This window comes from Squalius cephalus, assembly GCF_949319135.1.
Source record: "Squalius cephalus genome assembly, chromosome: 8".
Lineage (NCBI taxonomy): Eukaryota > Metazoa > Chordata > Actinopteri > Cypriniformes > Leuciscidae > Squalius > Squalius cephalus.
The window spans coordinates 10,968,670-10,995,910 of NC_137129.1; the positions used below are offsets into that span (position 1 = coordinate 10,968,670).

The 27,241-nt window shown below is 37.9% G+C and overlaps 3 protein-coding genes and 2 long non-coding RNA genes across 6 annotated transcripts; 3 read left to right on the forward strand and 2 right to left on the reverse strand.

The window, feature by feature from the left end:
- tmem106bb (transmembrane protein 106Bb) lies at positions 1 to 5,770 on the forward strand. The gene is made up of 8 exons (XM_079878931.1): positions 1 to 98; positions 1,153 to 1,366; positions 1,478 to 1,541; positions 2,130 to 2,289; positions 2,682 to 2,822; positions 2,925 to 2,974; positions 3,572 to 3,625; positions 4,536 to 5,770. The coding sequence occupies exons 2-8, from the start codon at positions 1,162 to 1,164 to the stop codon at positions 4,663 to 4,665; spliced, it is 804 nt and encodes a 267-aa protein (XP_079735057.1). The 5' UTR covers positions 1 to 98; positions 1,153 to 1,161; the 3' UTR covers positions 4,666 to 5,770.
- On the reverse strand, positions 5,168 to 15,109 carry LOC307163082. The gene is made up of 2 exons (XR_013822015.1): positions 15,034 to 15,109; positions 5,168 to 6,687 (listed from the first exon to the last, which is right to left on the reverse strand). It is a non-coding gene; the product is annotated as an uncharacterized lncRNA (long non-coding RNA).
- On the forward strand, positions 12,505 to 20,742 carry scin (scinderin). The gene is made up of 16 exons (XM_079878918.1): positions 12,505 to 12,782; positions 14,381 to 14,535; positions 15,042 to 15,203; positions 16,185 to 16,334; positions 16,518 to 16,610; positions 16,719 to 16,851; positions 16,934 to 17,022; positions 17,544 to 17,759; positions 18,223 to 18,359; positions 18,456 to 18,546; positions 18,700 to 18,870; positions 19,230 to 19,407; positions 19,521 to 19,642; positions 19,844 to 19,921; positions 20,072 to 20,132; positions 20,299 to 20,742. The coding sequence occupies exons 1-16, from the start codon at positions 12,590 to 12,592 to the stop codon at positions 20,469 to 20,471; spliced, it is 2,202 nt and encodes a 733-aa protein (XP_079735044.1). The 5' UTR covers positions 12,505 to 12,589; the 3' UTR covers positions 20,472 to 20,742.
- Positions 15,155 to 23,378, reverse strand: LOC307163080. The gene is made up of 3 exons (XR_013822013.1): positions 23,315 to 23,378; positions 20,291 to 20,499; positions 15,155 to 15,215 (listed from the first exon to the last, which is right to left on the reverse strand). It is a non-coding gene; the product is annotated as an uncharacterized lncRNA (long non-coding RNA).
- Positions 22,354 to 27,241, forward strand: arl4ab (ADP-ribosylation factor-like 4ab). 2 transcript variants are annotated; one of them, XM_079878935.1, is made up of 2 exons: positions 22,354 to 22,435; positions 24,339 to 26,201. In XM_079878935.1, exon 2 carries the CDS (start codon positions 24,468 to 24,470, stop codon positions 25,071 to 25,073), a length of 606 nt encoding a protein of 201 aa, XP_079735061.1. In that variant the 5' UTR covers positions 22,354 to 22,435; positions 24,339 to 24,467; the 3' UTR covers positions 25,074 to 26,201. The 2 variants fall into 2 exon arrangements, with proteins under 2 accessions (XP_079735061.1, XP_079735060.1); XM_079878934.1 differs by lacking the exon at positions 22,354 to 22,435 and adding an exon at positions 23,499 to 23,666 and having other exon boundaries at positions 24,339 to 27,241.

The window sequence follows — 27,241 nt, forward strand, 5'->3', positions numbered from 1 at the left end:
TAGTCTGAGAAACGACGCACTGCGCATGTCAGTGCAAAAAATAAACGAATCGATTACTGGATGTCAACTGAAGCGCTCACCTAAACCGATCATTTTAGGTAAGAACATGATCTTTTACATATTTAATATGAGACAAGCTTATTTTAATCATAGGCGCTGCATTTATCTCCTGGTTCAGAGCAAAACTAGCCCGCTGCGTTTTTAACTTAGCTTTGTTTTTAGCCAACCAGTCAATGCTCATGTAACGGGAGCTAATGTGCCAAGGCCTAACTCACAAATAGCATTGTATGGTTTTTGACTTGGCACTTCTAAACCATAAACACGACACATGAATGTAGTTTGATCATCTGTCATTAATCCCATACATGATGACGGTTGTTGTTTTGGCAAATAAAATGCTTGATGACATCGAGACTAGGCTACTCCTTCTTGTCTGCATGACTGCCTCAGTCATGTAACGTTATTATATAAGATCTAATCCGTATACCGGTATGAAATATTGCTACTAGGGTTCATATCTGATTGAATTGATCTTATCTTTTTTTAGTTCTTCGTTAAAAGTTCTATTCTATTTGATTTTCAATGAGATTCTGTTATATTTGATTCTCTGTTCAAGATTCAATTGCATTTGATTCTCTGTTAAAAATTATATTCTATTTGATTCATCATTATATATTTTCTTTTCTTCGGTTCTCAATTAAAGATTCAATTCTATTTATGTGTCTATTAAAGATTCTATTCTGATTCTTAACTTAATTCATTCTGTTTGTTTATTTATTGAAAGGTTCTGCTCTGTTCAGTTCTCCGTTAAATGTTCTTTTGTATTTATTCTCCAATAAAGATTCTGTTACATTAGTTTATCTATTTAGATATTATATTCTGATTCTCTATTCAAGTTTATGTTATATTTGATTGACTACTACAGATTCTATTTGATTCTCTAATAAAGTTTCTGTTCAATTTATTTCGATTCTCTATCAAAGTTCTAGTCTATTATCCATTAAATGTTCTGTTTTAAATGGTTTTGGCGGTCTTGGATATGCAGTTTTGTTTTTCTAGACATGCTAGTGATGTTTCATTTTGCTTTCAACCTTAGTTTTATAGTATAATTTGTGTTTTTTTGCCCATATTAAATCTTTGCTTTTATCGCAGGTGTACAAAATGGGGAAGGCCCTTTCCCACCTGCCCAAGCATACCTGTCATGATGACTGTCAGGACAGCCTAACCGCATCCCCCGGGTACAGTCCCATGCAGACGGAGGACAGTAAGAGCGGGGGAGACGTGTCTCAGTTCCCTTACGTGGAGTTCACTGGCCGAGACAGCGTCACCTGCCCCACATGCCAAGGCACTGGAAGGATCCCGCGAGGTACATAGAACACTTCATCTAGAAAGTTCATGTTGATTGAAATGTTTTTTAAAGGAACCCAATCTGAAATGTACACCATGTGATGTGACACACTGTGACATGTTTATGCAGGCCAAGAAAATCAGCTGGTGGCCCTGATCCCATACAGCGACCAGAGGCTGAGACCAAGGAGAACGTAAGAGATTTTTGTAAAATCAGGGTGTCTGCGGATCCTCAAAGTCTTACAATGTTTGATTGTATAAAAAAGGCCTTAATTAACAATAAAATGTCTTAAAAATGCAACTGAACTGACACCGTAGTCAAGTTTTAGATTTTATTTTCGTTCGCTGCTTTTTGAAAACTTAATATCGTCTAATGCATAAAAGTGAATTAAAATAGAAATATATTACTCTTGTTATATTACTATTTGTATCCCCAAATAAAAATGTATAATTATTATGATATATTTCAGTCCAGTATTAATATTACAATATAGATTTTTTAAAAATATTTTACATTTGTACTGTATATCTCTGTTAAGCAGGGATTCGCAAGTTTGTTCGCATTGAAGCTGATGGAAGTGATATGCAGGCAGGTCTTAAAATTTTAGGGAAGTTTTGAAAATGGCATTTAAAAATATTAAATTTGAAGTGCAGATATTCTGAGAAATGTTTATCCTAATGCAGTTTTGTTTATCAAGTTCTCATTGTTTTATTCTCATTTCTTTTAGAAGATATTTATGTTGTGTTTGTTTTACTGATTTAGCTCTTAATCTATGTTTCAGCAAGCTGTATGTGACTGCTTCAGTTCTTGTGTGCCTGCTGCTCTCCAGCCTGGCTGTGTTCTTCCTTTTCCCACGTTCCATTGATGTGAACTATGTGGGAGTGAAGTCTGTCTACGTGTCCTATGACCAGAGCAAACGCATTGTGTATCTCAATGTTACGGTATGTTCCTCCAGAGCAGTCAAACACACGACACAAGTGAGTTTAAAAGTGTTCGATGGTGTATAAATTTGAGAGATCCCAAATATGCAAATTCTGTTGTAATTTAAGGCTGGCAATATCACCCTTATTTTGCAATCAAGTAACCGACTTGGTTACCATTGGAAGATGGTTAGAGAAAAACTGGGCATCATACACAACTGAGGATCACACACTAACAGACTTTCACGTCATTTCAAACACAACAAACTCACTCTCACATGAGATCTGTGTATTGTGTTTCATCCTGTCTGTCGTTCCAAACCTGTATAATCTTTTTCCACAGACAGATGCTTAGCAGGTTTTTTTTTTAGATATCTGTTCATCCTGTTTAATTGTCTTTTTTTCCTTTAAAGAACTCATTGAATATTACTAACAACAACTATTACTCGGTGGACGTGGCCAACATCACAGCCCAGGTGCAGTTTTCCAAGACTGTGATTGGAAAGACCCGCATTAGCAACATAACCACTATTGGCCCCCTGGATATGAAGCAGGTAGAGCTGTACTTTTAATAGCTGTTAAAATGTATGTTTCAGCATTTATAATCTTTAATCATATTTGTGTTATACTTAATTTTGTTTTATTTTTTTTGTCAGATTGACTACATGGTGCCCACCACCATAGCTGATGAAATGAGCTATATGTAGTAAGTATACACACTTTTTATACATGAAAACATGCAGCAGTTTGCCAGTTTTGCTTTGAGATGTTACTCCTCTTCCACTAAGGCACTTGGCAAGTTCTCGAATCGGGGGGGGGGGGGGGGGGGACAGGTTTGGCACTGCAAGGATGATCAGCTGTCCTCTCCCTGTAGCTCTGTCTTAGGCGTCTTACTTTAGGGACATTGAGGTTTATTGCTCTGGCCACATCTGCAGTCCACATGCTTCCCTACAATCTATGGCATGTTCACGCAGGTGATCAGGGACCCTGGGCATCTTTCTCCTGGTGTTTTTCACAGTCAGTCAGTAGAAAGGTCTCCTTAGTGTCCTAAGTTATTGGAACTGTGACATTAATTGTCTACCGCCTGTAAGCACTTAGCATCTTAAAGAGTGTTCCAGGTGCATGTGCAATGTTTATGGTTCATTGAACAAGCATGGGCAATAATGGGGAAAGGTAATGATATTGCTTTGATATGCAAATCGTTGGTAATGGGAAAGCTTTGATATGCTATATTGTATATATATATATATATATAGTTTATATTTATCCCTAACAGACCTTTTCAACGTCATCTGTTTTACAGTGACTACTGTACTCTGCAGAGCATCAAGGTGCACAACATTGTGGTTATGATGCAGTAAGTATTGTGCAAAACACGTATATTGTTTTGATTGATTTTTAACAATAATTTATAAACCTTTAAAGACAGACCTACTGTGATTTCGATTGTACATGCTTTTGTTGAAAACGTGAGTCTGTTATTTAATTTTTAATTTAAATAATCGAATTTAACAGCGGAATTCCTGGTGAAAACTACATAACCCATGATTCTGCAAAGAAATCTCCACCAATCAGAGAATCAAAACAAGCAAATCACACCAAAAGAACCCTTTAGCATCGCCGATTCCCACGAAGCACTGCAAATTACGTGATAGTATCCCTATGTGCTCAAACTACATAGATATGCATATTTTGCAATAAAAATATATTTTTTTATCTATGTACAGAATAAAAATATTTAAAACAAGCGCACAGCCATCTTTAGAGCTTTGTTTTTGAAGTTCCGTTTTTGCGGTAGGTCTGTATGTTTCTATGGCATCGCTGTCGAAGAGTAATTAGATGGTGAAGTGGATTTACTTATTGTAGAGTTAGGAAAAGTTATCATGAGCATTGCAATGTTTGAAGTGGACGTCATACGAACTGTCAGTAGACCAGGAAGATTTTAAAACGGGCAGTTCAGTCTTAAATTGATAAGATCTTACCCTCATGCTGTGGAAATACAAACCAGAAGACAGAAAACAATGAGCACACAGTCTTGAACTTTTTTTGTTTGATTTTCAAATATGCTTTTGATTCAATTGGTCTGAGAAAATGAATTAAGTACATGTCCAACACTTATTTGACAAAAAACATTGGAGCTGTTGTGCAGCACTTAGCACACATTGCTATCAGCAGTCACGCAGGAAAAGCAGGTTTGAGGTAATTCTAGTGCAGTCAGGTAAATGTTCTTGGTTTATTTGTTACTAACTTTGCTCGTTGGTTTGCAGGGTAACCGTCACTACAGTGTACTTTGGCCATGCTGAGCAGGTGTCTCAGGAGATGTACCAGTATGTGGACTGTGGAGGAAACACTACAGCTCTGCATGAATATAGTCTGAATACTCCTTGGGCAGGGTAGAGCTGATCCTGATAGTGTAACATCACCCTGTCCCTCACCTCTCCATTCCATGTGTCATTGTTTCGGCAAATCTGTTTGAGGGCTTACTGCACTTCTGCCAGTGAACCACTAGATGTCAGGGTGTTTGCAATTCATTAATGATGCACTTTATTTTCTCCAAGCAATATGAACATTACGGGGTTTGCGTAGCTCTCATTCCAGTTCACTTTGCCAAACAGAATCGTTCATTAGTGTTGCGGTACAAGATACCTTTTGACAAAGTTCCCTTGTCTTCAAGCACTCCTATTTAAAACCCCTCTGAACTGACTTGATGTATTTATGTATTTGACGCCAGCTTTTTGTCAGCTGTACTTCGGGTTATTATTTTTATCGTGTTGAGCCTGATATTCAATGACGAGATCAATCTTAACCCAAACACACTAATACCTCGTTCCAGTTCCACAGAGTTGGTTCGTGCTCACAGACGGCATTACATGATGCTGTTTTCTGAGGGGGAGCGGGGGATGCATATTTGAGATTGCTTTCAACTACTGTGTGTTTCATACAAAAGGATCATGTGACCACTGAGGGAATGAAATCGTAGATGGCACAAAAATTGTGCTTCATGTAAATGTTTCAATCTATTTATTTTATTGCACTTTGATAGCAAAGTTTCTCATTGTCACAGTTTATAAGCTGGCAATCTCCATGAAAAATCGCCTCCAAATGCAAACTGATAAAGCACTAATTACGTAGAACCACAATCACTGGGACCTGAGAGCATCTGACTACTTAAATAACGGAGGATATTATGAGATGACCATTCCTTCTGATTTCTTATTGTTCAGAATTTAAAGGCATTTCATGTAGAAGTTTGCTTATTAAAACTAGATGTTAAGTTTAAATAGAGAGAACTTTGATAACATTTTAAACAAGATGGTCTATATAGAAATTTACATTTGTAAACATTTTAATCATGTTTTTAAAAAAAGCTTAAAAGATGATATACTTTGATGAAGTATTGCATCTGTAATAGAAGTGGCTGCTAACATGACTTGGCATTTTTGCATTTCCTAACAACTGAAATAACATGACACTTACTGGTTTCCATGAAAATAAACATGTTTTGAGTCACTTGTTCTTTGTTTTTAGGAATTTATTTGAGAAAAAGAATAACATGTTTAGTTTGTTTGAGGGTGTTTAAATGAATTTTCTTAATTTTATTATAATATTGCTGTAATGAAAAAGTTGTCTTATGTTTCGGGTACATTAATAATTCTATATAAAAGCACTCAGTAAATACTTTGTGCGCATAGGATTGAATTCCAGTTTAAGTTTTGTGATTATTTGTTGCATGAACAAATGTGCAAACACATTGATCTATTTACTGGACCTGTAATTTAACAATAATTATAAGTTTTAATAATAAAGCGCTTTCCTAAGCTCAAGGTTTGCTTTACAGGGAGATAATGAAGTAAACATGGCATCAACAAGATACACCCATATATTAATAAATATATACATGCATATTGACAAAAGCTAAACACAGTAAAACACTAGATGGAGGTAGACTGAAAGTACTTTGAGAAAAGAGGTTTTTAGTTGTGATTTGAATGAGGATATAGTAGAGGTGTCACGAAGAGTCGTGGAAGTGAGTTTCGGTGCCATAGCACTGAATGATCTAACACCCTTTGATGAGAGACAAAAGTGTCGTACAGTAAGCAGTTTTAAAGGCACACTATGCAGTTTCCGTTTATCTCAAACAGCGACCCCTAGAGTCGCTGTGGAGTACTTGTATTTAACGTTACTGTCGTAAATACCACTCACGCAGAGCCGTCTGCACTCTTCCGACTGTGCTTTCTTCGTCGACTCTGCCATGATTCACGTCTGAAATGCGTGCTAGTGTCTTCCATAGAGGCTGCTGCATATGTTGTTGATGTAAGTGACGTCGTGCCGTTAAGCAAGTTGTGATTCTCGCAAGATTTTGCGGAGCGCCACCTCTCAAACTTGCAGTGCTGGTTTTGTCGACGTCCGTCAGATGACCTAAGAGAGCGAGGGGGAGAATAATAGTGCAACAGATCAGACAGATAATCAGGAGCAAGATCAGGAAGGCATTTAAATGTTACAAAGATAATTTTATACTGAATACGGAAATGGGAAACCACTGAGATTATAGAGCAAAGGGGTAATGTGTTCAGACTTCTTGACTTGAGAAATGACTCATCTGAGAAATTTTGAACAGATTGTAATCTAGCAATTGTTTTAGCCAGCAGTCCAATAAGAAGCAAATTACAGTAGTCAAGACGTGAGGGTATCAAAGCAGTTTTTGATGTCAGCAATACAAGTCAGGCATTTAATGAGTCAAGAGGAAGAGCAGAAGCAGAGCAATTTGTTACCAAGGAGTAACAAATAATTATTGAAAAGAAGATGTCCAACAACAAAGCCTTGAGGGACACCTTGAGAGAAGTGGGGGATTTGAAGTTATGGACAGAAATGAATAATTGTCTATCAGTGCGATGGGATGTAAACCAAGAAAGAGCTCTACCCGTGATGCCTATAGCTGAAAGATGAGAGATAAGTATGTGATGGGATACAGTGTCAAAAGCTGCTGTTAAATCAGACAGCCAGAATCAGCGGATAGGAGAAGGTCATTGGTAATTTTTAACAGTACTGTTTAAGTGCTATGGCCTGATCGAAAACCAGATAGGGATCAAGAAGATTGTTAATAGAGAGATGATATTGTAACTGAAAGGCAACAGCTTTTCCGAGCAGTTTAGAAACAAAATGTTTTATTATATTTATTTTATTATAATATAGCTGTAATGAAAAAGTTATTACATCACACGCACGTGGACAGCGTCGGCCAATAATGACCCAGCGCTCTGACGTAGAACCCAGAAGCGCTGCACAGTGTTTACTACACGATCAGCGTAGGAGACTGACACAGACGAGAAGAAATTGTTGAATAAAGTTATTTGTTTAGGTTTTTTTTACGTTTCGTTATTAATTGAAAAAAAAATTGTATTACAAAAAGTACTGTCGTCACTTCATAACATAAAGCTTGAACCACTGTAATCACATGGACTATTTTAACAATGTCTTTACTACATTTCTGGGCATTGATGTCCAGAAGTCTGCAAATTTGTTTAAGCATTCAGAGCTCAGGTATGCCAAGGAGAAGCATGAGATGAAGATACCATAGTTATCATGGGGCTGTGTTTGTCCCAGGCTTCAGATATAGCAGAGTTGCTAAGTAGAGATAACAGCAGAAGGACAAGAAAAATCTGAGTAAATAGACAGAGAAGATGCATTAATGGATTTTGAGAAAAAGTTAAGAAAAGCAAGCACTTGTCTTTCAAAGCCATGTATTCAGAAGATTTCACATTATAAAATTCAATCATGAAAACTTTCACACCATTCTGGTAGACAACTGCAAGGCCGCCACCTCTACCACAGACACGTGGCTAAGACGTGTTTATATTCAGAGCAGAGGACGTAAGAATGTTTAGATGAAGGTAGTCATTTGGTAACTGGCAGGTTTCCGTGAGGAGCAACATATCCAATTGTTTATAAGTAATAACTTATTGGATCAGTTTAATTATTTTTAACTAGGCCTAACAAGATTTAGACAAAGTAAACAGAGTAAACAACCTGAAACTTCAACTCCTTTTGAAAAACAGGAAATGCAATAAAAGGGCGTCAACATTATTTATAATACTGCATTCAAACCTGAAACTTGAGTCTCTTACTAAAGCAGACTAAAAAAAAATAAAAAAAAATAAAAAGGGGGCGTTTTAACTCCTACGGTGGCCGTATTATTTCAAATCTGCCGGCAGTCGCGAGTAATCTCCCCCTCGCATTCGTCACGGTGCCACTGAGTGTAAAAACGCGAAAGGCAAAGCTTGAATTTCCAGGTATGTCCCTCTTTGGCTAATGTATTTTCAAGATGGAGGTGCAACATGGCTGCCGCCATTCGAGCGACTCGCTCGTATGTATTCTAAATGGCAGATTCTACGCTTACGAGAATACTTGATTAGTTGGTAGAAGTAATTACATATTAATGAGCACATATCATTTTGTAAGAACGCAGTGTTTTTTGCTAAGAATCAACTTAAAAAAAGAAACAGTGTAGCTTTAAAGTGTCCTTCTTAGAGCGCAATCATATAAATAAGAACTGCGTAATATTAATTGACAACATGTACTTACTATAGGGTTTGATTAAGGGTTAGTTCATGAAAAGTTAATAAAAGTCACCATGAAATCAAAATTGACACTGCTTATTTTTTATGAAATAATTATTATTTACTATTATAAATTATTTATCTGTGCACATCATTATTTTTTAATTCATGTATCCTCATAACCTTTAATCAAAATAACTTCCCCTTACTCTTGCAGCGACATTTCTTTTCTTCTCTGATGATGTGATTACTGGCGTGAGGGCGGGGCAACCTGTCACACACATGACATCACAGCTGGCAAACCACCACAATACAAGCATCCAATCGATTCTCAATGGACAAAATCAAGTACCGCCCTACATTTTTTTTTCTTGTTCGAGAAGCTCAGATATACATCACAATAGGGAAGAAAAGACTATTGCAACTTCTGATTTATGGCAACTTGAAAGATTGAAAGACTCGAAGGTGAAAGACTGGGGTTGTTCATTGGAAGCTGCACCTTCTCTGCAATTAATGTTATAGAGCATCATAATTGAAGTGCACAAATAACTCAGTGCAATTAGGAGATTTTCATTTCCATGCTTCCCCAGGACAACAAAAGTAATCATGTACAATTGGGCATTATAACCCAGTCTAATTAATGTTATTTCATAACCTCAACACTTACCGTAACCCTTATTTAGAACTAACACAATGGAAGTTCAAACAGGCGACATGGTTTTATTAGCTGAAAACAAAGCAATGTATCCAGAGCATAGACAAATTACACAATGGTTGTCAAGGAGAACTGCCAATAAGAGGTGTAATTTCTATTCGGTTGATCGCTATAATTATGTTGCAATCACTTGTCTTTTTAAATAAAGGTTTTTCAAATCTGCAGAACTGTTTATAGGCACTGGTAAAGTTTTACAGAGATTCACCAGTTTGTCTACATTTGCAAAGTGCAAATTATATATGTGAAGACTTGAAGAACAAGACTTCAAATTCATATACGTTCTCCACGGCCTGCAGCGATCCTCGCATTTAATCAGTTTGTAACTATCCGTTTTGTCACAAGAGAGAGCTATGATTACCATCCCAGGTTCCTTCAGTGATGTTTATTCAAGGATTTGCATAATGCACTGTTGAGTTTATAGCACATGATTAAATTTTCAGCTGAGGAACGGGGTCTTTATCATTCACAGATCCAGAGAGACCCATATCTGTTCAAGGCACAGATCCCTTAAATGATGGTTGTCATAGAGACAGAACTGCAATTGATTAGACAATTGAAGTCCATGGTTCAAGTGTTCCACACAAGAGTACTGTATACATGTAATTATCAAACTGTTTTGAAAAAAGCATAGCCATAACTATGTGTTTTATGAGCTAGCTTTAGATTCTGTGTGATGACTTCCTAGCCGTGTCCATGCAATGCTACAGTATATTCAATATTTCTACTCATTTGCATAATATTCATGCAAGAATACAATGAAGGTATTTTAACAATTACGTATAAAAGGATTACTTGGAATGAACTTCACCTACCTTGGAAATGCACAAAAAATTGTTTTTGTGGTTTTTTCAAACATGAAAGTATATTCTGTGGTACCTGTAACACAGATACCATTAATTGTTATGGAAAATTCCTTTGAACACAAAGTCTATCAGTTTCACATTCAGTTAAAATGGTACACATGATCCTCAGGGCAATTGATTCTAGTGTTCCTGTGATGATCTACCAGTGAAAAGTTTAGAAACCTACTATTTTTTTTTTTTTTACTTTTCACATTTTTATATAATAGTAACCTAAGTCTATTATATAAGACAAACGGAAGTATCGGAATAATATAGTGACCAAAAACAACAACAAAAAAAAGCTCACATATTCAGTATTTAATGTATATATATATATATATATATATATATATATATATATATATATATATATATATATATATATTAAATACTGAATATTTGAGCTTCTTCAAAGTCTTAACTCCTAGATTTGATTTTTCTGAAAATAATTTCTTTCGATAGACCACTTTATACATTCTACTAACTAACAGTAACTTTACAACCACGTCAACTTATTCTTCTTACCCAAACCCCAACATCTAACAGTCTGCTACAGTCTCATACTCTAATGAGAGCTACTTGACATGTTATCACAAAGGTACTTAGAGTTAGTAGAATTTCTAAAGTGGACCATCGAAATAAAGTGTAACCCATTTTTTTTTTAAATGTTTTACACTTCTGTTTGGATTGGATCATACAGTAGTTTTGAACCCTGGTTTGAAGGGTTCTTAGAGGCTCGTGCATCTCTGATTTACTGCAGTGTGATATACACGGAGAACTGAATACATGCACTGGAGGAAATATAACATCACTGTGACACTTTGTTGCATTCAGTTTTTACTTAACTGTGCAACTGCAAGAGAGAGAGGCTCTGTCATTTGTGTGTGAAGAAGCAAACGCTGACAGAAAATGTTTGATGGTTTAAGTGTGAATGCAACTGTGTCACTGTGAAAGGTGAGAGTTTTGGTTCTTAAAGACACACAAGAACCATGATACACTCACATGGCAATGCAATATATTGCATACGAATCCTATTTCTGTGAGAAAAATGTTTTTGGGTAATGCACTAACATTGTGGCCATGTGACATTAATGCATGGTTTAACAGCTGATATACAAGTTGATAAACAACACATTATACATCTCATATTCAATTATCTGTGCATAATGTAGTTTGACACAACAAGTCAAGTCAAGTCAAGTCTTTTTGCTCTGAATTTAATTACCAAGGCTGCTAGTAATACTAGATAATTGTGGTTGTTTTGTTGGCACAGGTTTACAGCTTTTCTTTGCCAAGAACTAACTAGCAGGAAATCAAAGGTTAATTACTTTATATGGCAGTTATACCTTCCTGAGAGATGTTGAACTTCCAAATAAACTAGTTTCCTTTTTAGGCACATGGTGTCAATGAAGGATTTTCTATATGAAGTAACTGTTTCTCATTTAGAGTGAGATCTTTCATATCAGATTAACTTACTCTCCCCTACCCATCCTGTTGAACTACATAAAGGTCACATAAAGATTTTCAACTTAATTCATGATAAATCTACAATATTGATGCAAAATAGGTTGACATTGTGTCTCACCTAGAAATAATTATGTAGAAACGCATATGTGCACAGCATTAGTCATTGGACTAATTGTAGTTGACAGAATTTTTTAAAAATGTGCATGCATATTTACAAAAACAAGGTAATATGATAGTGTACGAATTGCAATATTTGCTATGGAAAATGGTAGACACTTAAGGCAGAAATATTGAAATAAATGTGCTGTGAATGTAAATAAATAAATGTAGTTTCAACTATCTTTTCCTTCTCATTATAGGAACAAACCGAAAGAGTCTTTCTACATCAATTAAGACAGCACTTTGTTAATTTCATTACATTCATTTCAAAGTTGACTGATGTGGGTTGATAACATGAGAAAAACAGGAAATGTAATAAAACATTTGCACATTTATTACTTGATTTCTTATTCAAACGGCACCCTCCCTCCCTCCCTCTCTCCCTCTCTCTCTCTCTCTCTCTCTCTCTCTCTCTCTCTCTCTCTCTCTCTCTGCATGTTTAACTACTTCATGTTTCTGAACACGCCCACTTTAATGTGTCAGTGGAGACATCTGCACACTGCTGTTATTGATTCAAAGCTGTCAGGCCACAGAAGCACACTGTCTGCCTCTCACCTCATCTGCACACACCGCTCTCAAACATGGGGCTTTACCACAAAGAGTTTGAGCAGGCTGGAAAGCGCTCCGGTCTCCAGATATGGAGAATTGAAAAGATGGAACTGGCCCCTGTGCCTGAGAACTTGCATGGAAGCTTCTACATAGGCGATGCCTACCTGGTGCTCCACACTGTCAAACAGAAGAACTCGTGTTTCTATGATCTGCATTTCTGGTTAGGTAAGCAGCAGTTGTTCTCTACTTTAGAGAAGTGCTTAAATCTTTTGTATCAACTCTTAACATAACAAAATTATTATATAATTGTATATTGTTTTAAATACTCTTTTTTTTAAACATTTTATAATATATACTGTATAGAATATATTCTTTAGTCAAGTGCATGTGACTAATCTCAGCACATTAACTACCTCAGCACCTTGACTAATCTAGTAACTTAAACGTTTAAGCGTGTATCAGGTCAAAAGTATATTCACAAACTTTTGTCCAGATTTGTATGAATGATGATTATTGGGGGAGAAAGAAACTGCAAAATCTCAGTCACTACTTAAAAGGTTGAGGAAAGACGGCGGCAAATTATCTGACATGATACTGAAATGTGCATGTTGTAAATACACCATCAGATAGACTGAGCGAAGTATATGGCCTCTATAAAATTACGCTTTAGTAGGAAGGTTGTAAAGTTCATTCTCAGACGTGGTTACTGGGTCTCCTGGTTTTAATACTGGACTTTCATCTATGCACCTACTCTATGAAGAGCAAGCTTTTTAATTTATGAATTAAAATGCTATTTGATATTTTGAAGTCAAAAGTGTTAGGGTGTTCTGTTCTGATATCATAATGAAGATGCCTCATTCAAAGAATTTTTAATACTTAAATAGTAATTTATAAAAATAAAATGAAAGCTTAACTGCTTATTAATATTTAAAATCATATGATCCAGGCAACATGTAGAAACAAGCAGGGGAGAAATTATGTCATAGAGAGGACCCATGCAGTCCCTTACATCAATGTGTCATTGGTGAATAAATCTCTAAAAAAAATTTAAAATGGTACTTTTTTATGACAAGGTCAAAATGCCATGTTGAACTTGATATTTAATTCATGATATGTGTTGCGGAGAAGCCTCAGGCATAAATTTGCATGCTCTGGTTGCTTTAAAAAGCTGTGTCATTTAAAAAAATAAACTTTTGTGGTCAAGTTGGAAAAGATTAAAAAACACAGGAAGGGTTGAAATAATGAAATTTAGAAACCATTTAGTTTAGTTAGTTATGGTTTAGAAACCATGCGCACTTAATACGGTTTCCTTCCTCTGCTAAGTGAAAGCACTTTCTTTACCCCATTAGATGTCTTAGAAACGTCAATATCGCTGTGATGTTTTGGCCTTGAGTGTATATGTGTCCGTAACCACACACACACACACTCCATTATGAGTCATTAACCTTCCAATGTAAATGGATTCCTTAATGATGTTTCTTCCTATCATATCTTTGTTGCCAAGTCATTTACCCTAAAAAGCCTGTCACAAAACAGGCTGCATCTCACAGAAAGGCCTTTTAACTCCCACAGCACATCTGTGGTCACAAGCAACAGCTAATACAGCAGGCTTTAATGTGTTAAAACTGATGCTGGGTGAAAGAATAAACACTATCAGTTGTCATCAAGTGTGAAAACAAACAGTTCTTTCTAGTTTAGAAATGCAATGCTCATGCCTTTTGTAAAATAATAAAATAAAAAACAATCACTTAATTATTAACCTGAATTAATAGGCCACAGAAGTTGGTGTCGATGAAGTCTCTCTATTCTTTGTCTCTCTCTAGGTAAAGATTGCTCCCAAGATGAAAGTACAGCAGCGGCCATCTTTACCATTCAGATGGATGACTACCTGGGAGGAAAACCAGTCCAGTACCGTGAACTCCAGGGTTTTGAGTCCAACAACTTTACCAGCTACTTTAAAGGCGGGGTCACATATAAGGTTTGAGACCATTTATGTCCCTTCTATTCCTGCTCTCACAACACTTTTCTTTTAGTTTTTGTGCTCTATTGACTCCCAACAGAGTACTATTCTTTATTTTACTTCAGGTTTGCCTTACGTTAAACAGAAAGCTACTGTTTAAACTGATGGAAAGACTGACAGTTGTTGCAGTATTTTTTTTGCCAATTGAGAAAATGTTTCTTAAGACTTCACAGTGCAAATTTAGGATTAGTCGTTTTGTTTACAATTTGGGCGAGGTAAATATTAACTACTCAAATACCTTCCGACTTAGGACCTTCTGTTTTTCACAAGCCCAAACTTTCATGATGGTCTGAGGGAATGTTGTGTTATAGCATGTGTTTGGGGACATTCAACTCCTCAGTGTTGCATTTGGCCTCAGACTGAAAATAATGAATGTGTTTAAAATGGAAAGTGTTTAAAAATAGAAAAACAAGAAGAAAGAGCAGAGAAAAGATTTGGAAAAAAATATTTTCTTACCTCCTCAGACCGGAGGTGTGGCATCAGGATTTCAACACGTGGTCACCAATGATCTTACTGCCCGCCGACTCTTCCACATCAAGGGCAGGCGCACTGTCCGGGCCACAGAAGTGCCTCTCGCCTGGGCCAGCTTCAACAACGGCGACTGCTTCATAGCTGATCTGGGAGCGGTAAGACCTGTGCTGCATCAACAAACATACGAATGGCTGCATTAGACAAATATTTTTAAAAGGATATGCACCTAAAAATTAAGTCTGTCATCATCCATTCAACCTCCTCTCACACCAAATTTATGATTAGACTTTTTCCTTGGAACATCCATGGAAATATTTACTGCAGCAAAAATGTCCACACTGTGCTTTTCAATATACAGCAAAAAATGAATACTGCAGTTGGTAAATTCCAAAAAGAGAATAAAATCCATTAAATTATTTCATGAGAAAAGCAGGGGAACTACTTAAGTTGCTAAATTAGTTACCAAACTGATATTTTTGAGTAATAATCTACAAACCTTACAATGCACAGTTAACAAATAAGTTAAAATAAAATAAAATATAAATATCAGTAATAGGATAACCAAGATTAGATACCTAAATAAACGAAATGTATTACACTTACTTTTTATAAACAGTAACTGGCTGGTTCACTTGTGCATTGTGTATTTAATATTCTCTCTGTATACACTTATGGGTGGGTTTTATAATTGGATTGCTGTCAAATTACTTTGACTGTCAACATACTGTGTAGAGCAAATGTTATGAGAGCACAAGCAGATGAACCACGTCTCACGCCAAACAACAGATACATCCATTAAGCATCTAACAGGCTCTTGCTGACCATGCGTAGCATTGGATGGTTTACAGGAAGATTAAATCTGACAATACCACTTAACAGAATGTCAAATAAACAGCACAGACAAATCCTGACTGATACCATTCCAAAATGACAGTTTAAAAACAACTAAATGGCAGTGTTTTCAAAGGTAGAGGCAACTCGCGAAAATTATTTCTTAAGAAAGCTCATGTGTCACTGACAAAATTACCAACAAAGAAATGGATTTTTCGAGGTCAACGTCTTCCTAGGAAGTCTGCCAGCGATTTGTCTGTACGTGTAACAAGATAACCAACAATTTAACCGATTTCTGAAACTAGGTAATCTACCAATGGTGTGGGTCTAAGTGCAACAAGTTTGAGCGCCTCAAAGCTGCACAGGTGGCTACTGGCATCCGAGACAACGAGAGGAATGGACGGGCCCAGCTGGTGGTTGTAGAGGAAGGACAGGAGCCTTCAGAGATGAAGAAGGTATCAAATAAAAGTGTCAAATCAAACATCTTAAGTTTGGCAGAATTTGCATAAAACAGGTAGAACTGGCATCCGGTAGAACTTGCTTATTTTTTTACCACTAAGATGTTTGCTATAGGCAGTACGATATCTGGTTTAGCTGGAAAGTTTGACATATTCATACCTTGGCTTTGCACATCACAGGTTCTCGGTGAGAAGCCTGAAATCCCTGAAGGTGACGATAATGAGGATGCGGTTGCTGACATGTCAAACAGGAAAATGGCCAAACTTTATATGGTAAACAAGTCTATCCTGGCTATACACTACTGTATAATTAGTCTATATGCAAATTCAATAGACAGGAACTGTAACATGATGTTACTTAAATACCATTGTGCTTTACAGGTATCAGATGCAACAGGAAAAATGCAAGTGTCGCTTGTGTCAGAGGAGAATCCGTTTACCCAAAGTGACCTGTTATCTGAGGAATGCTTCATTTTGGACCATGGAAAAAACAAAATGATCTTTGTGTGGAAAGGTATCTGTAAACTGAAGCCGTTAAACAAAGGAGTTGTGTGACATTCTTACCAAGGTGACTGACCTTATTTTTGATGATTTAGGCCGCAACGCAAATCCAAGTGAGAGGAAGGAAGCCATGAAAACAGCTGAGGACTTCATTAAGCAGATGGGATATCCTAAAAACACCCAGGTTTAGCTATTCACATATATTCACTTGAATGAGTGAATCACTCACAGATGTAGCAACACTGTCAGTATGGTACCTTTAAGGCAGGGTTCACCAATCTCGGTCCTGGAGGGCCGCTGTCCTGCAGAGTTTAGCTCCAACCAGCTCCAACACACCTGTTTGAAAGTTTCTAGTATGCCTAGTGAGACCTTGATTAGCTGGTTCAGGTGTGTTTAATTGGGGTTGGAGCTAAACTCTGCAGGACAGCGGCCCTCCAGGACCGAGATTGGTGAACCCTGCTTTAAGGGAACAACAGCTTACCACTAGGGCAGCATCTTTGTACCTTATTTAGCCCTAAAATGTTTATAGTAGTACATGTTACCACTCTCAGGTACTAAAATGAACCTTTTAGGGGTAGATAATGTACAAAGTTGCCCCTTTAAGAGTACTACGCCAAGGACAAGCTGTATGCCTATAGGTACAATTTTTGCACAACAAGTATAGTATTCTTTGGGTCATCCAGGTCATTTTGTCATTGTACACAGATCCAGGTCCTTCCAGAGGGTGGAGAGACACCCATCTTTAAGCAGTTCTTCAAAAGCTGGAAAGAGAAGGACCAGGCTGAGGGTCTGGGCAGAGTCTTCGTCACTGAGCGGATCGCTAAGATTCAACAAGCCGAGTTTGATGCCTCAAAGCTGCATGAGTCTCAGCAAATGGCTGCTCAGTACAACATGGTCGACGACGGCACTGGAAAAACCCAGGTCACTATTTGCATACAAAAGATCAGAGATTGTATAAGTGAAATTGTGCTTGTGTTGGTTGCGGATGAGCATCTTACTGTCAAAATGACACTCAAAATGAAACGAGAAGCTAAAATTCTGATATGGCTCTGAACAACTATTGCACTCAAAAGGTGTGGTCACACTTTCAGCGAATTTTCACAGGCGAAATCCAGCAATAAGAATCCATGCGATCTGCAATTTGCTTGAGGGCAAAAGCAGAGAAATGCTTGGTTTAAAAGAGACTTCTGTTTGAGCGTGCTTTATACATTAATACACTACTGACAATAGACTGACAAAATTTCACTAATTTGAGCACATCTTAAGAAGACTTCATTGCACAACAATCACAGATTGTTCTACATTATCAAAGAAAATCACTGGATGAAATCAAGCCATTCTAAATTTATTTGATGGATATTCTTAATCTGGTGTTGTTTCACAGATTTGGAGAGTGGAGTGTGGAAAAACCTCAGGCGATACCAACGTTCCTGTAGACCCAGAGACTTATGGCCAGTTCTATGGAGGGGACTGCTATATCATTTTATATACTTACACCAAAGGAGAAATCATTTACACTTGGTAAGCTCTGTAGAAGTGGATAGTTTCCAGAGGGGGAGTCAAATCATGCACAAAAAGAATCAAATAAGGCTTATCTCTCTATGCTTTCACCCTCAGGCAAGGTTCCAGCAGCACAATAGATGAACTGACAGCTTCAGCCTTTCTCACTGTTGAACTGGATCGTTCGCTGGGAGGAAATGCTGTTCAGGTGAGGGGGGTTTGAATTTGATCTACTCATTTATTGACTGTAAATAGGGGCTGGATTATGGACTTGGGCTGCAAAGATGTACAGCAGGGGCTGACTAAACATGACTAACCCGGTGTTATTATCTTACCATGGTTCCATTCCACATCCATCCAGGTGCGAGTGACTCAAGGAAAGGAACCACCTCATTTGCTGAGTCTCTTCAAAAAAAAGCCTCTGATCGTGTATAAGAATGGGACATCTAGGAAGGGGGGACAGGCACCCGCACCTCCAACCCGTCTCTTTCAAGTGCGCAGGAACCTGGGCACCATTACACGAATTTATGAGGTGAGTCTTGGTCTCTGGTTAAGTACAATATCCAGAAACATGCGTTTGGTCACATGAAATCAGGAAAAGGAAGATACACCTAAACCAAGTATCTTATGCATGGTTTAAAAGTCTAACCTGATCATTTATAGTCAGTAGATTGTCCAAGCTGGTTGGTGGTCAGTAGACCACCATGTGGTGGAGCTGAGGTTAACATGCTAGACTATCTAGGTCATTCTGCTTAGTATTGGCAGATTTTCTAGGCCAAGATGGTGGAGATTTCTGCTTGATGTTCCAAAACAGTTAACCACCTTTTAGTTAGCGTGACCTGTTTTTAATTTAGGTATGTCCTTTGAATGTGTTGGTCTGTGGTCCAACAGGTAGATGCTAAAGCATCAAGTTTGAACACCAATGATGCCTACCTGCTGAAGTTACCACAGGGGAATGGGTACGTGTGGAAGGGGAAGGGAGCGAGCGAGGAAGAGGAACGAGGGGCAAAGTACATGAGTGAGAAGCTGAAGTGCACAACCAAGCCAGTTACTGAAGGAAATGAGCCTGGTATGGCCAATGTGTAACAGATTCAATACTTTTTAATCACACATTGGTAGGTGACAGGAGTGGAAGGAAGTTCTACATTTTTTATATAATCATTGCTCATTTTCCATTTAAAGAGGACTTCTGGAAGGCTCTGGGTGGAAAGACAGAGTATCAGAAATCTGAGATGTTGGAGAATAAAACTATAGACCGTCCTCCCCGTTTGTTCGCCTGCTCCAACAAAAGTGGAAGGTTCACTGTGAGTATTCTAGACCTGATAAGAGTAAACCAAAGTCCAGTTCAGTTTCACTTTTGGCTATTGCTTTCAATAATAACTTTGCATGGAAGACAATGCAGAAAATCTAAAACATGCCTCGTCTTTCTGTGATAACCGCTCAGATACCGCTACATATAGGCAAAATATTGTTTGGACACTAACTATGCATTTTTACAACTATAGATTGAAGAAGTACCTGGTGAGTTTAACCAAGATGACCTGGCAGAGGATGATGTCATGTTACTGGATGTCTGGGATCAGGTTAGAGAGTTATCTCTCTTAATTACATCCTTCAAGATTATCTCTTAGATTCAAAGGAGGGCAGTTGTATTAATATTCAAAGATATCTCCTGACTTTGGTTGGTGGTTGGTGTGTGATACGTGTCTCTGACCCCTGATTCAATCTCTCAGGTCTTCGTGTGGATTGGAAAGGATGCCAATGAGGTGGAGAAGACCGAGTCTGTAAAATCTGGTGAGATGCAGCAGGCACATATTCCTTAAAACATTTTTCTACATAATTTGAAAGCTTTAGGTTTCAACAGGTTTAGCAGCATGCTTACCTGAACAGATCACATGATTCACATGATACAGTTTAAACATAAAATAAAAAATCATGTAAAGTATTTGTACCTTTGCAGCAAGGAATTACATTGAGACAGACCCATCAGGACGGGACAAGGAGACATCTGTGGTGGTGGTAAAGCAGGGGCATGAGCCCCCCACATTCACCGGCTGGTTCCTTGGGTGGGACGCCTCGCGATGGGAGAGTGACCTCATGGCAAGAGCAGTGAGATCACTGGAGGTTAACTGAGGACTGCAGGTTAACTCAACAGACTTCACTGGAAAGATAAAACAAATAGTTGTTTACTGAAGCATGATTAGTGAATTGTATTGGACTGTTATTAAAATCCATTAAAATCCTACTAAATATATGCCATATGTCCAACATATGAAGTTACTCAATACTCTTCAAATCATAAAGTTGTGTTTTCTCTTAGAATTGTTTGCACAGATTTATATTTCTGCTCTGGATTTCTGTAAGCATGATTTGAATTGTACAATTAAAGAATCAATACATTTTTGAAAAAAATGTCTTTTCTTAGTCAATGCAGCACACAAGAGCCCCCTAGAAACAAGAGATATATTACAAGTAATAATTGAAGATAACATTCTAGACCGGTTACTGTGGAAGTACTATGGCCAAGTGATGGTATAAGAAGATAATACCATGGTATGTTAAAAAACACCATTATTTCCCTATACTTTATTCCCTATACATTATTGTACTATGATACGTCATACAAATATACAGATTACTGTTTAAGAAATATGTATTTTAAAAAAGGTGATGGTTAAAGTTCATCACACCCAATTAATCTTTTTTGTAAATATTTACTTTATTTGATACATACAAATTGTAAGTATTTGATCGTAGATACAAAGCTGTAACATTCTTTTTTAACCAGGAATCTTTCATATCACATAATAAGCATTGGAACAAAGGTGAAATATGTGTGGGAGTTTATAATGATGACTTATTGTGCATGGGCAGCCAAATGGTTTGGTCAAGTGCATGATACACTCCTGATGAGAGTCATTAAAGAAGGGAGGTATTGTTTCACTATGTTAGTGAGAACATCTCATAGACTTGCACTGTTTTTATATCAGGGTAATCATACTTTCTATGTCCTAATCCAACCCCTATCCCTAAAACTGACCCTCACCTGTGCACATCATTAGATTTAAAGACTAAAATCTGGAACATTTCTGAGCATTTTTAACTAGCGAGGTCTGGCTTACTAGTTGGTGCTCAACAGGTTTCACTATATAAAATGTTAAATAGTGAAAATATTTTGGACCACACAAGCATAGCCAAACCTGCGCACAAACGACTGCATATAAATCATGATCAAAATTGTAAACATGGCAATGGTCACATTTGTGACTGTTGGGTTTTTAGTAGCCTATTGTAAAAGTACTGTTAATAATGAATAATGAAAGGTTTTTTTTTTGTTTTTGTTTTTTTAAACCATACATTTTTATACTTGATTTATCATTCCATTTCCCCCACAATTGCTAAACTATTTTTTAAAAATGATGTACCTATGTTATTTTGACTCTGGACTATTTTTTTGTTATGAGTAAAGGACTAATGTAATTAAGCGCAGTTGTAAAACCTGTATGGCATGCAGTTGGTTTCATGGGATAGCCAATGAGCAGAATATATGTGCTTGCTTATGTTTCCATAAGTAATGGAAAGCATGGTGAACAATAACAGCCCATGTGGTGTTTCCTCCCAATACCACAAGATGGCGCACAAGTGAAACAAAAAAAGAAATTACGCACAAAATCATAACACTTTAGTTCAGCCTAAATGTAAATATACATATTGAGTGCAGCTTGAACTATAAAACTGATTTATATGTCTAAAAAAATATTTTTAGATTTTCAAATCAGCAAAATTGTTACCTTAAACGGGTTGATTGTAAGAAACCAACCCCTAAAACATAGTTTTCATATTTTGTAACGTATTTTGTACATTTGTTGAATAGGCATATTTTATTAGACATGCGAATGTGGTTGTCATGTCGTCTTTTTAAGTGATAGACTAATTAACCTGTACTGAATTAACTAGTTTATTAAAGAGCTTAGACGAACGATTGTTTGAGGACGAGCAATCAACCCAGTCTAGGGTATTCAGTAGATCTCCAGTGTATATCTCCAGTGAATAGATGTGTGTTGTGCGTGAGTGACAGCACGTCCGGCCATCACGGGGTAATTGTGTATTGATATAGCACCACTAATTGTTCTGACACTTTGATATGCCTCCTTTCTTGGACAGGAGTGGTTCACTTATGTTTATTCTCTTTTGCTTTCCAATTCGTTTTCAAGTTGTTGACGTAGCCTACCTTTTCTTCACTTTTTATTTTAAGTTCATGCAAGACTCTTTTACTGGGACTCTTTTTCACAAATAAGTTATAAGATGAGATCCTACATTTTCCCCCTGCAAATTATCACCAATCATGTCTCCATATTTTCTTTCGTGTTTATTAATCTGTTAGAATCGAACTGTGAATAACTTGAGTCGATTATTTTGAATACATTGCTCAAAACGTTACCAAACGGACTGAATGTTCGTGATTTAGTGATTCGGATGAGATGGTTAATCCAAAAATGAAAATTATGTTATTATTTAGGCTATACTCACCCTCATGTTGTTCCAAACCTGTATTAGTTTCTGTTGAACACAAACGTGTTGGTAATCAAACGGTTAACGGTAGCCATTGACTTCCATAGTATTTTTCCCTACTATGGAAGTCATTGGCTATCGTCAACTGTCTGATTGCCAACATTATTTAAAATATATTTTTTTTTGTTCAACAGAAGAAAGAAACTCATACAAGTTTGGAACAACTTGAGGCTGAGTAAGTGATGACAAAATTTTCATTTTTGGGTGAACTATCCCTTTAAGCGGTGTCTTCTCAAAACATAGGTCTACACAAACAACGAAATGTATTAGAACACAGGAGGGGACACAATGCTGGATGAAGTTGATATTACCAATAGTACATTGAAACATAAAATGGACACTCAACCAGCTTGTTTTCCAGCTAAAGCATTTAACTTCTCATTCATAACCTGGGTAACGCTCACCTGTAAGCGCGTCTCTCAAACTTTAAACGCCTTGAGCGACGTGAACAGGTGGTGAGGAGGTGTGTGCAAAAAGACGACAGGCTTGACTCCTCACCAATCAAACTCAAAGGAAAATAACACGCGCTCATTGAATTGAACCAATCAGCGCGTTGTTCCACACAGTGGGCGGAGCCAGCCCTGCTAGAATGAAGTGGAATGCTTCTCGCTGTGGAGTCAGTGAAACAGGCGCCGTTACAGGGAGTGGATACACTTGTCGGTTCAACTGATCTGAATGACAACAATATTTTGGAAATAATCGCAAACACTGTCATCTACTGAGCTAACGCGTAACGCAAAGATCGCACTAAATAAGGTAGGCACCGAACGAGATTTTATTTCCATACGCGGGTGCTTACAAAGCTTAAATGATTGAAAAATAACATTAGTCTGTGCAATAATATCATTTGGAGTAACTTATTATGTTGGTAACGAAGTTCTAGCCTTCTAGGGCGCGTTAAACATTTTTAGTGCACAAAATAATATTGGTTCTTATGTTGAATCACTTGTTGGAAGAAAATAATGAACAAGATTCATGTCTTTATGTATGGAGATGTGCCCCTCCTAAAGCGCTTCTACAGATGGCCATAGAGATCTGCGACAGACTCGTGTTTTCCACGTTTACATAGGCGAGCCTGTGCGTTTTTCTCTATTTGCAACTGGCAACTACTGTTGAACAATAAAATGACATGAATAGATGAACAGGAGCCTTTTGCGCACGAGGATTTTTACCGATGCGTAATTTTGGTGCCCCTGTGGCGCTACATGTGCAAATGGGCTTCCTGCTGTTTCATCCCTCATTCAACATCAAAAAAAGGCACTGAATGACATCCAGCTAGTTTGAATCTGTGTGCCTTTTAGAATGACAAAGAGAGCAAAGCATGCTTACTTAAAATGAAGAGTCAAGGAAAGGAGAGCTGTAAAACTGTGTGTCATGGTGCTTCACTGCTGGCCTCATTGCATCATCTCCTTTTTCATTTGGTTTCAGGTTATAGCAGCAGCTTCTCAGGGGAACGAGAGAAGCCTTGTGAATATTTGGTGAAGCGGTAGCAGCAGCGACACCTGGTCCCCTGAGTCTCCGCGTTCGCTTTCATCCTCATCAGAGTGGCAGAACAAGATGGGGAATGGATTATCAGAGCCTCATGCCATCTTTCCCTGCCTGCCGTCCTTTCAGGCCCTGCACATTGTTATTCTCGGCTTGGACTGTGCCGGTAAAACCACGGTATTGTACCGGCTACGCTTTAACGAGTTCGTGAACACCGTTCCTACCAAGGGCTTCAACACGGAGAAGATCAAGCTGCCTCTCGGGGGGAAAGGCCGGACTGCGACCTTTCATTTCTGGGACGTAGGAGGGCAGGAAAAGCTCCGGCCGCTTTGGCGCTCCTATACGCGGTGTGCCGACGGCCTGGTGTTCGTAGTGGACTCGGTAGATGCCGAACGCATGGAGGAGGCCAAAACGGAGCTGCATAAGATCACGCGGCTACAGGAGAACCAGGGGGTGCCCGTGTTGGTGGTGGCGAACAAGCAGGACCTGCGCAGTGCGTTGCCTCTATGTGAGGTCGAGCAGATGTTGGCGCTGAACGAGCTCGGCTCTCACACACCCTGGCACCTCCAACCGGCCTGTGCCATCATCGGAGAAGGTCTACAAGAAGGCCTGGAACGTCTCCACTCCATGATCATCAAGCGGAGAAAGATGATGAGGCAGCAGAAGAGGAAAAGATGACTGTTTGGTGATGGGAATGTGAGCTGGATGTGGTGGTAGGCCTCTGTGATGGCTCCGCTGGTGACGTGCCATGGGCCTTTGCGGCCCTGCGCTCCTGGAATTATTGTTACAGTGGGCTGAGTTTTATCAGTCAGATGGTTCTGGATAAATATAGTTCAGAGACGCAAGAGGACAATATTGATTTATCACTCTGGATTGTAGCAGCGGTGGGACGATCACATGGAACTTTTACATCAACACAGTGTTACGCAACGTCATGGGGTTTGTGGTACATCGAGGTCTCATGAAGGACAACATTGGACATGAACTTGTAAATGACAAAGACTGATCGCCGAAGAGTTGGTCTTTGTCTTTGCGTCTGAAGTGTTACACGTATCCTAGCATTCATGTAATCTCGAAATGGGAGGATTGATTACCAAAGCTGCCATGGACAGAATGAAAAATCCAATGTATACATTCAGGTGATGTGTTTCCCCCCATTGGTTTTTATCCACAATGGCCACCCGTCATTTTCTCTGAGTGTTTGTTGTCTCGGTGGTCAGGGGAACCAGAATAAGCTTTATGGATCGCTTGTTTGGGAATGCACAAATGTCACAGAAAATGGTATTTCGTCATGTAGTTCAACAGGCGAATGTGGTGACTGTCAAGATTTGTAGAGGTTAAAGGTGTACTATCCTTCTTAAGTAGTTCTGTTGACTGACACAACATGTTGGTGCAGTAGAGCTTCACCCAAGCTTGAGGACTACTTTTGTCATTTCTAGCTTGTAGCCACATTGTGCGATTCCCTGACAAGAGATGTTTAAATGCACTTTAGAAATTCCCTTTTCTAATCTATGAACTTGCAGCGTCTGATTTTTTTTGTAAAGAGTTTATCATGCTACAAAAAAGAAGTAATGTATTGCTTCGAATGAAGCGTTTTTTCTTTTGTTTTGTTTTTTTAACTATCCACTGTTCCACATTGAAATGTGTAAGTTTGTCACTCAGTGCTTGTGTGTTGGGGATGTTCATATTTATGTCAGGATTTTGTACACTTTGAATAAATCCACAACTACACTAAACATATTATCACGTTTTGAGTTATCATTATTACTTGTTGCGTGGTGAACTCATGCAAATTATTAAAGTTTATGACCTGAGAACTTTCTGATGACATTTTTAGTCTGATAATCGTTTGACGCACTTTACATATGAGTCACTAAAGGTTGTTCCTTTATAGTCACTGGGACATGCAAAAGGGGTGACATGACATGCACTTTGCGTGTCCCGTTCTAGGCATGCGACCAGACAGGATGAACTTTGTACTCAGTCTGTTGTCGAACAAATATATAAATGTTCGGAATGTGAAGGCTGAAATTTGATGTGCATTTAGGTTTTTTTTTTTACCTCGCTTTTGTAATTTTTAAACATTTAGTCATTGAGTCATGAGTCATTTATGTTTTAGGGTACATGATGCAATGCTTATTGTTTTCATTGCAATTATTTCATTTAAAATTCACAATTTAAATTTGTAATGAATTTACAAATTCTGTAATTCATAGAAAAGTCATAAATTATTTTTGTCATATAGCCAAAAATGTCAGGATGATACAACTGTTCTGATATCATAAAACATTTTTTTTTTAAAGAATAGAGTTTAAAAAAAGTAAATTCAAGGGATAAGGATAATGTTATTTTTAATTGATGCATGTACCACATTATATTTTAGACTACTTAAAATATCAGAAAACCAACATAGACACAAAGAACACATTTCTAAAAACATTTAAACTAGATTTTGGGAAACATTATTCTTTATTGTGAAATGGTTCTTGTATAACAAGCCAAACCAAATGAGAGTTCACGCTTAATTAAAGATTAATCAAATAAGACTTCACAAATAGAATTTGTTCTTTTACAGACTGCGATATGTAACCGCTCAGAGTTTTTTTCAACACAGTTGATTTTGCCCGGAGCCCCACAGAGTCGCATGTTATGTTTGGAAAGGATCTGGCACAGCCGGTTCTAGCACAAGAACACTTTCCCTGGGAACAATGAGGCTTTAACGCAGGGAGAGGGGCCTGTACACCAGCTGACCAGTTCAAACAGGAATCCTTCGCTGGACGCTGGTCAGCATTCTCATGGCAGCTGGATGACAGACGCAGATCCCGTGATACTGGCTTCAGAGAAAA

What these genes read in the sequence shown, in the direction of transcription:
- arl4ab (XM_079878935.1), top strand. Translation starts at nt 24,468, where the DNA reads ATGGGGAATGGATTATCAGAGCCTCATGCCATCTTTCCCTGCCTGCCG.
- scin (XM_079878918.1), top strand. Translation starts at nt 12,590, where the DNA reads ATGGGGCTTTACCACAAAGAGTTTGAGCAGGCTGGAAAGCGCTCCGGT. An exon ending in AATGATCTTTGTGTGGAAAG is followed by an intron (nt 16,852 to 16,933) that starts GTATCTGTAAAC and finishes TTGATGATTTAG; the next exon opens with GCCGCAACGCAAATCCAAGT. An exon ending in GACCGAGTCTGTAAAATCTG is followed by an intron (nt 20,133 to 20,298) that starts GTGAGATGCAGC and finishes GTACCTTTGCAG; the next exon opens with CAAGGAATTACATTGAGACA.
- tmem106bb (XM_079878931.1), top strand. Translation starts at nt 1,162, where the DNA reads ATGGGGAAGGCCCTTTCCCACCTGCCCAAGCATACCTGTCATGATGAC. An exon ending in CACTGGAAGGATCCCGCGAG is followed by an intron (nt 1,367 to 1,477) that starts GTACATAGAACA and finishes ATGTTTATGCAG; the next exon opens with GCCAAGAAAATCAGCTGGTG. An exon ending in GCCCCCTGGATATGAAGCAG is followed by an intron (nt 2,823 to 2,924) that starts GTAGAGCTGTAC and finishes TTTTTTTGTCAG; the next exon opens with ATTGACTACATGGTGCCCAC.